This window comes from Carassius auratus, chromosome 8 (assembly GCF_003368295.1).
Source record: "Carassius auratus strain Wakin chromosome 8, ASM336829v1, whole genome shotgun sequence".
NCBI classification, from domain to species: domain Eukaryota; kingdom Metazoa; phylum Chordata; class Actinopteri; order Cypriniformes; family Cyprinidae; genus Carassius; species Carassius auratus.
This window is the reverse complement of record NC_039250.1, coordinates 17,191,440-17,205,134: the sequence shown is the minus strand read 5'-3', so window position 1 is coordinate 17,205,134 and position 13,695 is coordinate 17,191,440. Positions and strand designations below refer to the sequence as shown.

General features: G+C 37.3%; 1 protein-coding gene across 1 annotated transcript in view; it reads left to right on the top strand.

The window, feature by feature from the left end:
* pebp4 (phosphatidylethanolamine binding protein 4) overlaps positions 1–13,695 on the top strand; it is a 104,444-nt gene that overhangs the window by 39,980 nt on the left and 50,769 nt on the right. The window contains 1 exon segment of the mRNA XM_026269954.1: positions 6,002–6,100. Coding sequence (XP_026125739.1) covers positions 6,002–6,100 — 99 coding nt within the window.

The following is a 13,695-nucleotide window of genomic DNA, read 5'->3' as shown; positions in this document are numbered from 1 at the left end:
GTTTGCTAGGATTTAAGATCTTGGAAACTTTTTCCACCATTAGTTAGATGTAATTGTTCTCCATTTTTGAGATCAGTATTCATCTGGTGCTCTTTTTAATGGGCCAATTTCCCCTGTATTTACTCATTGATCGGCTAACCTTGCGCTAAGCTACAGTCGATGATCCTTAAGCCTTAATCACAACACAGATACCTGTTAATTACCCACCCAGTTCAAGTGTTTTCACTGCTTAAAGAGGGATTTGGGATTGATTGTGTTGTGTTAGCTGCGGGTCCCAAGTGTGTGTTTGTGTGTGTTTATGGAGAGAGAGGGAAGGATAAAGCAGAATGGATATTTATAGGCTTTTGAATGTTCAACGTGGCTTGGTATCGGGTCAGGGATAAACCATGAACTTCTAAACTCACAATGGGGCCTTGATTTCTCTGTACTTCTTTTCTCTCTTCATCTTAGCTACTTTGTTTTCCCATTCTTTCATTACCTACATGTTTGTCACAGCTTTTTACTGGAATAACGCCATTTCCATTAGTGTATTGGCTCATAAAAAGTAATGTGCAACTAGTGCCCAAGTGCAGAATTCAAATCGCATACTTCAAGATTGATACTTAAAGCTAACTTCCAGGCTACAGTTGCGAAAACTTGTTTAGAATAGCATATTAATTGTATATTCTTGGTAGAAGATATTGATTTTCACTTTCACAATTGAATAAGTGAGCAATTTATCATAGTTTTGTGACTGTAACATTGCCTTGACAGCCATGGCTAAAGTCAAATGGGTCAGGCTGCATGTCTCAGACTCAACCCTACTATGTTGCATGTTTTATGTCCATGTTCGCTGTTTCAGAATCAAATGCCTTCTATCATACTACAGTCTTCAAAAGACCTCCAGGCAGGAATCAGAACCCCTGATGTGAGCTTTTATTTGTGTTCTGGTGTGATGCCAACATTTAAAACTATAAATAGTTAGGATTGTCTGTAGTACTGTAAAATTCAGTTGATTTTATGGAGTAGTTAGTCTTCAAGTCTAGTGTGTATGAGGTAATGCATCTTCATTAATGAAAATTCAACCTATTTTCTACATGTGGTATAGATCATATTGTGAACAAAAAGCAACTTTGTATTAATTATGTAACAATGCACCCTAAGTTTATAATTGATTCATGATAAAATTGTGGGTGGAGTTTTCTATGAATGTATCTCAAGGGGAACTAAAAGACTGATGGTAAATTTTGTTTTACATTTTGCCCTAATGCATATTAAAGTAGTGTTTATAAGCGCAGCACTGCTTTGTTTAGAGCAGTTACCAAGGAAAAGTTGTATTGCGGCTGTTCCATAAGCACCACCTACTGTCAGAGAGTGAATTTGCGTTCTCAATCTTTTATCTAGCCCTAGTTGGAATAATTTCACTAAAGCTAAAATAAGATCATGTTTTTTTTTTCTTTAAAATTAAAAAAATTATAAGAAATTTAAATAGATTTATTTTATTTATATTATTCATGAATTATTATTTTTTGGGTATTTTTTTTTTAAAGTTCACTTTTAGTTTATAAATGATTCGTGTTTTACACACAACAGAAACCCTAGACCAATCTCCAAATCCTGGTTTGTGACGCCAACATTTTGTTGGCCTCAAACAAAGAAAACTGTGAGATCACTGATATACTGTATTTCCATACTACTGTGTTGATTTTCAATTGTTTTTCAACGTAATTTTGCCAGATGGACGTGTTTGACCATTACACTCGCATCTTGTGCATGGCACAGCATTCTTAAAGCAAATAAGTTAAACTTTTAAATATGCATTTCAAGGCTGTGCATTTATTCCCTATTCCTTTACTGTGTCTTGTGTTTTTCAAAGCAAAAAACTGTGAACCAGCCCTTAGAGGCTACAGGAGTCCAAAATGTATGAATTCCCAGGTGCAGTTTATTATGCAACCGAACATAACTAAAAGAAAAAGCCCAAGACACCGTCCAAATACTGAAACGCACCAGGGGACTTATTTCCATTGTTGGTTAACCAGCATTATAAACCATTTTTCCCTCTAGGGACACTGTTGGTCCTTAAAATCTGAAGCATGTTAACAGCTAGGCCATGGCTCCAGCAGAGCATAATTTAAAATAATTGCGTTATAGCATAAGATACAGTATAAAACATGCTATTGTGAAATCTCTAAAAGGAAATGACAATCAAAGTGACGTGAATACGTGATTTTGAGCCTCTGTCTTTCTGGAATCTTTTTTCAGGGAGTGTAAATATGTTGCTGTGGAGTGTGTGTTATTGTATTCTGCTTGATCACTAGGACATTCTGGTCCCTACATGACTTAAGTGCATCTTAAACAAGTATGATGCCCACCAATGATAAGAACTTGATAATGAAAGACAAATGAAAACGATTTAAATCCAAAAATAGTAAGATATGATGTTGTTTTTGAGTACACCTAGACCATACCCTGTCCCAGGTGGTGGGAGGAAGACTCCATCTCTTCACACCTTCCCTCCCTGTCCTCTCTTTCATCTGCATTTGCTTCCTCCATCTGTCTAAATGCACATTAATTATACACATGCACACATATATTCTCTACCCCAGCGACACACACCCACATAATGCATGTGCTTTCTCCACATTTATTAGGGGAAACACTGAAAATAGGTCCTAATGTCAGTAGTGTATTGATGTTACAATAATATGATTGTTGAGACCAGAGTAACGAATAACAGTTTGGATCTATTCACCATCGTGAAAGTTTTGAAACTGTACACAAAGCATGTACAGAAAAAAAAGAATGTACATTGAAGTACTCTAGACAAATTATTAAAGGAATATTCTTGCATTTAAATACAACATTAGCCCTATTAACAGTATCGGTGGCATGCTGTCATTTACCATGGAATATAATTACAACTTGTCAGGCAATTAGTAAAAAGCAATTAAAGACATTTGACACTAAAATGCACTTTACAATGAACGTTTAGCGGACAAGTGTGCAACCCTATAAATAAAAGTACACACACGCATATGTAATATGCAAGTATCAAACTGTTTTTGCAAGTAAATATTACACATACATACAATAATTCATTAAACGGTATGTACTGTATAATATAGCACACTCTTATGTCAGTGAAAAATGTAAATATATAGAATATAGTAGTGTTGTCAAAGGTATTGGTACTTCCGTTATCTGCTGATACATGCCTGCTTTTAAATGCATATTTAAAAATGTAAGTTTTGTTAGATCTCCGAGCATTTTAGCCAATCACAGATCTCCAATCTTTCAACATATCAGTCAACATATAAATTGCAATATTTGAATGACACATGCATATATATATATATATATATATATATATATATATATATAATATTATACACACACACACACAGTGCATTCAGTCTTCAGTCCCCTACACTTTTTTTCAATTTTGTTATGTTCCTTTGGCAAAACCAGGACTCTTCCAAGAGCTGGTCATCCAGCCAAACTGATCAATTGATGAACAATGGCCTTGTCTAGACTGGTGACCAAGAACCTGATGGTCACTCTAGTTGAGCTCTATGATCATATATGCAGATGGAAAAAACCTACAGAAGGACAAACATCACTGCAACACTCCACTGATCTGGGCTTGTATGTTGGTGTGGCCAAACTCAATCCTCTCCTCAGTGAAGACAAATAAATACACACTTGGAATTTATAAAACAACATCTAAATTACCCTACGGCTCTGAGAAATAAGATTATCTGGTCTGATGAACCTCAATTCCAATAATCATGTTGGAAGGAACCAGCTCTGCTCATCACCTGCAGAGTACTGTATCATCCCAAAAGTAAAGTGTGCTCGTAGCAGCCTCATGCTGTGGGGCTGTTTTCAGCGGCAGGGACTGGGTGACTGGTCAGGGTTGACAGAAAGCTTAATGGAGCAAAGTACAGAGATATCCTCAATGAAAACCTGTTACTCAGGACCTCAGACTGGGCCGAATGTACACCTTCTAACATGACAACATGACCCTAAGCACACAGCCAAGGCAGCAAAGGAGTGGCTTAGGGACAACTCTGTGAATGTCCAAGAGTGACCCATCCAGAGACTAGACTTGAACCCTATCAAACTTCTCTGAAGAACCAAAATTTGGCTGTCCATCGATGATCCCCATACAACCTGATGGAGCTTGGGAGTATTTGCATAGAAGAGTGGAAGAAAATCCACCAATCCGGGTGTACAAAGCTTGTTGCATTATACCCAAAAATACTCAAGGCTGTAATCGTTGCCAAAAGTGCTTGAACTAAGTACTGAATACTTATGTAAATGTGATATTTCAGTATTTTCTTAATAAGTTTACAGACATTTCTAAAATTAGATTAACGTGAAAAACATTCATTTAAACAATTGTAGTATCAGGCTGCAACCTCACAAAACTGAAAAAAAATTTTTTGAAGGGGATCTGAATAACTTCAGAATGCACTGTGTGTGTGTGTGTGTGTGTGTGTCTCAAATATTGCAATTTATATGTCAACTGATGTCAAAATAGATTTGTGCATAGTCTGTCTAAGTGTTAAGTGTAAGCTGTACTGTTTTGTGTTTTTTCTAGTGCTGTCGAGTGATTGATCATGATTAATAGCATCCAAAATAAAAGTTATATAAAAATATAAGTTTGTGTACTGTGTATAATTATTATGTTCCATATCCCGGACGAGCCCCCAATGACGGTACAATTAAAGGGGAATGTTGTGCAACATTTATTTAAATGCTGGTTTAGCAAGTATTACTAATTATTTATTAACTTCCAAAGGTTTCATCAGCCCTTCATCATGGCCGTTTGGCTAAAAATCACATTTTCGGCAACAGGTCTGAGGAGGGTATTTAGTCTGTCCACGGGGGTCAGATCAGTGAGATCCAGTCAGGGTTTACAGTGACAGCTCGTGGAGGAGGCAGCATTGTTCTGCCTCTTTGAATATCGCCTGGAGCTGCTATCACTTAAACTTAAACATCATCCGATTATTAGGCTTACGGTTGTTTGAGCTTATTGCTTTGTGTCAGGTGAGCAGAGGATTTAGGCTCTAGAGACCTTAGAATATCAGGGATTTTTACTTGCATGCTTTAGTTGCTTAAGCCTAGGCTTGCATGATTAGTTTATTATAAATTGTCTTGAAGATACAGAAGAAATCAGAAAACTGGTTTCCTGGATAAAAAATCATTTAAAAATGACTGTTTAATTTAAGACTTTATTTTAATATGTTTAATTTGTATTATAATTGATAATTAAATGCTTTATAATGGACCCTTATTTTTGGTTATTTCATTGTAATTTAATCTTTTTTTCTTTTCTTTTTTTTTCATTAATTTTATTTTCTTGTATATGCCATATGGGTTTAATTTCTACAGTGTTTCACTTTTGTCTCCGTCTCAGTCTTGATGTTGTGGGGAGGGGCTATTGTTGCATGGCAACAATCGTGATTGACAGCACTGTTTTCTTGAGAGAGGCGTATAATAATAACGCTATCATATGGTCTGGCAGATTTTGGGCTCGGCACCAGGGATGACAAATGTGCTCACGCAATAATTCAATCTGCTCTCCCAGTTCTTCAACTTTAAGGGGACTTGCGAAGATGAGTAGTTGGAGCAATTAAGTTGGTCAGTCATTGTTAATGTGTAGCACCCAAAATATGTGCCAGGTTGTTTATGGAGAAGTGTTTTTCATAAAAAAAAAGAAGAGAGGGAGAGAAAGTAAAGTAAACTTCGCAGACAGATTGTGATTTGGTGAATGTGTGAGAATCGAAGGTGTTCTGAGAATATCAGTAACTAATTAAAGTTTTCTTCCGTACGTCACTTAATAAAAACGCTGGGTTTTCAGGGATAGTTAAAGTAAGTGATGTTTCTAAACTGATATTATATTATATTATATTATATTTTTATATAATGATGCTTAACTCTATAATTATTCATGTATTCATGTTTTTCACATTTTTTTAAGATAAACCCCTTTCTTTCTTTCTTTCTTTCTTTCTAGGAGAAGAAATACACTCTTTTAATGGTGGATCCTGATGCTCCTAGTCGTCAGAAACCTTCTCGCTCTTACTGGAGACACTGGTTACTTGTTGACATTAAGGTAACAAAAAATCTCCCAAAAACGTCTTTGAAACGCAGATGCTGTCTCCTCCTAATTTGATGTTTTACAGACTTGTTATAACTTCTTTGACTTCATGAACGTTCTTCTTTGATATAATGAATCTTCAAGCCTGTTCATGCAAGTCAATGTATTTAATCTGAATATTACCAAGAACAAAGCCTTAAAATAAAGGTTGCTTAAAGCAGCGCTTTGGCATGGACAATCCTGGACATAATGTGCAAAGCAAAAGGTGTCAGAAACACTTTGGTGGGCAAACAATTCCTGGATCGCGTGGACCGTATCTGCACCTTCCATGTGCTTCACACTTGTGCTGCGTTTCCGATGAGTTACATAATTACTGAGTAAAAATATCATGTTAGTCATCAGCGCTCCGCTCCGGCGGGATCTAGAGGCAGATTCATCAGGCTGTGCATGGGGACGCCGTGTTTAAACAACCGGGGATGAGACACACTTTAATTGCTCAATATTAAGTCAATATTCTTTCATCCTTTCTTAATCTCACAGGCTATTTTTTTCTTGCACTTTCTTTCTCAGTTTTTTCTTGCTGTCTTCCTATTGGTTCACAGGGGAGCTCAATGATTCCAATAAAGTTTGTAACTACATCTCAGAAATATATGAAAAATGACTGATGTCACATACACAAGTTACAAAAAATTAAGTTTGTAAGAATGAATTTCCTTTCTTGAAATTCAAGTTTGATTGTGCATCAGTTCTCATTCAGACAAGGGAACTTCAGACAGGAAATAGGAGTGCAACAGGCCTACTATGACTATTTTTACACCTGGTTGTACTGGAAGATATATATATTAGGGGTGTAACGATACGCGTATTCGTATTGAACCGTTCGGTACGACGCTTTCGGTTCGGTACGTGGTACGCATTATGTATACCGAACGGTTCGTTGGAGTAATTAATTATATTTGGAAAAAAAAAAAAAAGAGAGAGAGATAGAAATATAATGATATGCGTTCAACAAGGTAGCCCAATAACCCAAACAACGTAACAGGCAACGCCCCTGACACTCCCGAAGAAGAAAAAAACACCATCTTATATGTTTATGTTAGGCTACTCAGCAGGCGCTCGCTCACTCAGTACGCGCTGAAGGCTCGTTGCAAAATAGCCAATGCGTTTAACAGACTAGAAATGAGAAGATCCCCCAATAACCAACAGGTCTGGTGTTTGGGTGCACTTTGGATTCCCTTTAAGCTATAATGGTGATGGCAAGAGAGTGGTGGATAAAAAAACAACGGTATGTCGCATCTGCAACATGACAGGGTACACCAGCGGGAATACAAAAAAAAAAAAAAAAAAAAAAAACACCAGCGGGAATATCTGGGATATATGCGTCAGTACTATCTGGGAAAAGACGAAAAAAAGGAGAAACATGCACGCAGCAAACTATCCCTGCAGCATTTAGACACTATAGCTTACAGGGAATCCAACCCAAACACCAGACCTGTTGGTTATTTTAGGATCTTATATTTCTGGTCTGTTAAATGCATTAGACCAGTGGTTTTCAACCTGTGGTCCACGGCCCCCTAGTGGGCCGCGGTGGTATTGCAGGTGGGCCGCCAATTATTTTCTGTTCATTTCCAGTCCATTCTAGGGCTGTGCGATTAAAAGAAAACGTCCTAAAATCACGATTTGAGCGTGCGCATATGCCTAACTCCAGGTTCACACACTGTCTGTGATGCGCCTTTTTTCTGAGCCAATGTTGACGGATTAGAGCGTTCTCACTGCGGTAAAAGGCTAGAAATAAAACGTGCGAAAATAATTCAAGTCTAACACATGAGCATAGAGTGAAGTGAACAGGATGCAGTTTAAGTGAGAGGAGACACGTTTTAAGTGTGCACACTCTCTCCTCGCAAAGCAGCGTGTATCTGAGCAAGCACGACCGGTTTTGTGACAGAGCAAAGGAAATCTGCTGCGAACAGAGAGATTCGCACTCGTGCATTATTTTAATGTGCTTTCGCGTTATATTTATGCGCTCTCACTGCTGACCGCATACACATACTGTATACAAACTGCAAACACCTGAGGCACCGCTACAATTAATGAGCTCTATGAACAATGCATGGCAAAAAAGAAAAAAATGTCCCTGTATACAGGATTTTTTTTTTTTTTTTGCCACAAGTCTATACATTTTTTTACATCTTCACTATAGTGATAATTTTGACTTATGTCTGTTCTAGAGATGTTACAACTTTTTGATAAAGCTCTGATTGGTTTTCTTTTGGAAATATGTTTCAAATTAATCCTGAATGCATTTATGACTGTAAAAGCACAATTGCAAAATTGATCAAAAAAATCGCGATAGTTTTTTTTTTTTTTTTGTCCATATCGCACAGCCCTAGTTTATTCAATAAATATAGTTTAAAATCTAGCTTCTGAGTACTAAGTTATTAACCCAACAATAGCGGGGTCAGTTAATTTTTTTGAAGTGGGCCGCGCAAACATATGTGTTTGGTTGTGTGGGCCGCGAGTTGAAAAAGGTTGGGAACCACTGCATTAGACATTTTGCAACGAGCCTTCAGCGCGTGCTGAGTGAGCGAGCGCCTTAGGGGCCGTTCACATATCGCTCCTAAAAACGCGTGGAAAACGCTAAGCACGTCTTTCTCCTCCTTTCCAAAGCGCTCGGGCAGAAGCGCTCATGAGGCGTCTGTCTTTGCTAAGCAACAATGACGTGCTCTCTCCATGAGACGCGGAAATTTCAGCGAAGGATAAATGGATTTGCAGCTCTAAAAATCGCTTGCAGTAGCTCTGCTACTAAATTTATTTCAAAATTGCAATCCATATACAACTATGATCAGCTGTTCCTTCATCTTGGCTGAGCTCTCAACCTTGTTACGGGAAAGGATGAAGCTGATTGGTTGGTTCTTGTCACATGACCCGCGGTGCGCTTGCGGCATTCTGAAAAGTTGAGATGTTTTTACATTTTGCTGTATCTAAAACGTATCGAACCGAACCGAACCGAACCGAACCGTGACATCAGTGTATCGTATCGAACCGAACCGTGAATTTTGTGAACCGTTACACCCCTAATATATATATATGTATGTGTATATATATATATATATATATATATATATATATATATATATATATATATATATATATATATATATATATATATATATACACACACACACACAGTAAAGACCAAAAGTTTGGACACACCTTCTCATTCAAAGAGTTTTCATGACTATGAAAATTGTAGAGTCACACTGAAGGCATCAAGGGCTATTTGAGCAAGAAGGAGAGTGATGGGGTGCTGCGCCAGATGACCTGGCCTCCACAGTCACCGGACCTGAACCCAATCCAGATGGTTTAGGGGTAAGCTGGACCGCAGACTTAAGGTAAAAGGGCCAACAAGTGCTAAGCATCTCTCAGGGAACTCCTTCAAGACTGTTGGAAGACCATTTCAGGTGACTACCTCTTGAAGCTCATCAAGAGAATGCCAAGAGTGTGCAAAGCAGTGATCAAAGTAAAAGGTGGCTACTTTGAAGAACCTAGAATATGACATATTTTCAGTTGTTTCACACTTTTTTGTTATGAATATAATTCCATATATAATTCCACATGTGTTAATTCATAGTTTTGATGCCTTCAGTGTGAATCTACAATTTTCATAGTCATGAAAATAAAGAAAACTCTTTGAATGAGAAGGCGTGTCCAAACTTTTGGTCTTTACTGTACAGTGTGTATATATATATATATATATATATATATATATATATATATATATATATATATATATATATATATATATATATATATATATATATATATAGGGGAGGAGAAGGGATGCTGAAAGAACTAACAACAGGAAGGTAAGATTCTGTTTTTTTATTAATTGGAAGATTAGATGGGCGTTCTCCTCCTGAAATTGTTAAATTATTTCTAATTTATTTGAGCACAAAGGACTATTTTTTTAAAATCCTTTTCCGGTCATATTTGAAACCCCAGTCCCCATTCATTTTCATTGTGTGGAAAAGAGCAGCTTGGACGTTCTACCTGATATCTCTCTTTGTGCTGCACGTAAGAAAAAAAGGCATCAACTTTCAAATGTCACATCGGTGTGTAAATGATAACTGAATTGTCTTTTTTTTTTGGTGGACTATCCCTTTAATTGTACCTTTTTACTCTGGTTTCGTGACAGGATATATCTATAAAATAGCACTAAGGATGATCCTACGGCTACAAAAAGCAACACTCCATCATTCAGCAGGCGTTTTCCCCCTGAATCACCAAACGGTTACATTAACTAAAAGCAGCATATGATCACAGTCCCTGAAAGCGAGGCCGTCTTCAGCGCTAGTTCAGCCCTGCCCTCCTCTCCATCTCGCAGAGAAGAGACGAGCCTCCTCCCCGTCTGGCCAGGCGACACATTGTGAATAAACAAATGTATTTCAGGTGCTCAGACAGACAACCTCTCAGTACCCTGTCACTGTGTGGGTGGTGGCATGCCGCCTGTCTGCTCCCTGATTGGCCGTCTCGTTGCGCTGTGTGTATGATGAGGAGCCGTGGTTGGTCAGAGGTTTAATGAGGCTGGTGGGAGGTGAGTAATTGCTGTGGTGACTTCCTCTAACCTCACCGAAGTTATAATAACATCCCGTGTGAATGTGTGGAATTATCTGTCCTGGAATACTCCTGGGCTTCAGACTGAAGCAGGTGCCACACAAATGAACAATTCCCCTCTCACTCCAACACCTTATTTAGAAATCTGCCCTGTAATTCCTTTTTTTAGAAATTAAATTACAACCCTGATTTGGCTTGTTACTCCCCCGTACAAGCAAACGTAATGTCTTTTGTGTATTGCATGCAAACACGATAGGAGAGCAAAAGTTGTTTTTCATTTTCACTCTTCTATCAAAACTCATGTCAGAGAACACGTTTTGGTTTCCATGCTACTCTGGTTTTGACTCATGGGATGTCAAAAAAAAATTACATCTCTCTTAGTTTTTATGAGAAACTAAAAATGGAAGTGCATTAAAAAGCAAAAAAAAAAAAAACTCATTATCTGTTGTTCACCTATAATGAACTTCAGTGTGTAATTTAACGCAGTTATTCCTGTATAGGTATCGCTGCTTTTGTTTTTAGCGATGTATAAACCTTTTTCTGTGTTGGCAGAATAATAGAACAGCTTTATTAGTTATTGAAAATGATTTCAGGTAATGTAGTTTTACTTAAATTAGACTTCTGCTGCAATTTGAGTATATGATTATATTTCTTGGAAAATGTCAATTAGATCTGACTAAAGTTTTGGTTCTATTGTTGTTGTTGTTTTTATCACAATGGAAGTGCTTCATATTCAGTACCTTAATACTGTATTTCCTGTTTATGTCCACTTTATGAACTCCAAACTCATTTACATTTATAAAATTAGAAGTGACACAAGTGACAATTTGTCATAGAGCAAACAATATTCACAGTATACAATGCCACGTTCATTAGAAAGCTACAGTACATTAGGAATAAAGCTAGAGCAGAGGAGAAATGCAAAGAAGAGAAAGAAGAGGTAAGTGCATTGGTTTTAAGGGTTTTTAGGGTAGTTAAGTGTTGGTAGAAAAGGTGTCCTCAGCTGCTTCTTGAAAGATCTGATGATCTCAGTAGTTCAGTTTGAGGTTGGCAGCTCATTCCACCAGAGAAGAACAGAGAGAGAGAAAGTTTTGGAAAAGTGTCATTAGCTGTGTTTCCACTACCCTTCAAATTGTGCAAATTTAAACTCATTTAAATGGAAACGTGTCTATTTTGCAAACTCCCATATATATATTTATATATATGGGATTTTTGCAATTTTTAGGTCAAATGATGTACATAAAAACGTAAAATACTTTAACGTACTATAACCTTCAAGAAACATTTCATACGTTCATCCGATCACAAGTATAAGGGGCTTCCCTTGCCATAAATGTTTTTATAACTCCTTATTTACACTGCATTACAGCTCCAACATGGCTACCATAGCTGATCGCGGCCACTCTAGTCATTGCTCTGTATACCAGCCGCACCGCGGCATGTCTTAGAAGTGTCACAGAATCACCTCTTCACATTACTTCTGTAAAGATACACGCATACGTCTCCATCGATTAAATATAATGCTACATAACCCTGCTAAAATCCATTGTCATGACTTATTGTGAGAGGAAAAAAAAACTTTTAGTTGCATAACATCGGTCGACAGAAACGCCGTCTTTTTTTTATCAACATTTGTGTGATCAGGAGTTTTATATTAGTGTGAAAAAGATTTCGGTATGGTAACATTAACCAATAGCAAGACATTGACATCTGTGCTTCATGCATTGCTACACTATTGACATTCAAATAGCATTTTTTTGATCCAAAAAATTTATTTCTTTTGGAATTTTTTGTTTTGCACCTTTAGTGGTTAGACCATTTTGCTTGGACAGACAATAAAATAGCCAGATAAAACCTTTTAGGCTTGCATTGAATGAAAATGTATTCAAAACCATCTTAGCAACCACTCAGAAATGCTCTAGCAACTACTTTAAACATCCTAGCATAATGGCAGCGACTTTTGCGTGGACAAGCAGCATCTATTTTCAAATCTCATTCATTCATTGATTCATTCACCTCCTCTGGCTGACATACAATTATTTATGCATTCTCTTGAATGCAATGTCTTATACAATCCTGTGTTAATTAGTGATTTTGTCATCAATGCTCATACAAGTTTTGCCTCAACCTTTGTCCATCTGAAGGAGGTATTTCTAACACTTTATTGGAACCATATTTAGTTTGTCATTTCCTCTGTTTGGCAGCATGTGTGCAGATGGACCCTTCCTCCCGTACCGCTGCCAACTCACCACTCGCAGTCAGTCGCCATCTCCAGTCACCACTCGAGATTTCTGGCACTCGACGCAAACCAGAGAGCCCACTCCACACATTTGTGTCATTGTGCGGAGCGTTTCTCCTACAGTAACACATCATCGTATGCTCTTCGGCTCTTCATCCAACAGTTACCATGCAACCGGTCTGCACTCGGGCACTTGAACTGTTCCTAGCTCAGGCCTGACCAGTCCTGCATTTCTCCTACCAGCCATTGCTGCCTCTCAAGATCTTGTTAACTCTTGTCTGGGACTTTCATTGCAATTCAAGGGTTCTTGACTAGCGTGACTGACTCAAAAGTGCAAGGCTTTGGACTGCCATTGTGTGTACAAGATCATGATTATATTTCTTGTAGCGTTCCACTTTATCAAAATTTTTTTCACTTTTCAGTACAAACCACATCTCTTAGTCTGCAAAACTATATGCTTGTTAAAGCAAGCATCTCAAAAACTGTTGCCTATACTTAACCTTAAATATTATATTGAAAATATTAAAATGAATGACCACTTGAATCATGTGGAGACACGCCCGTTTTTTTTTTTTTTTTTACATTTCTAAGCAGTCAGGCGGACAGAATTTACGGTCTATACACGATATGATTCAACATTGGCACAAAAATAAAATATTTATTAATTTATTTATATTGAATATTATTTAATATTTATTAATATTAAACTAATACTGTTGTTATTTACATATTATATTATGCATATGTATATACAAAT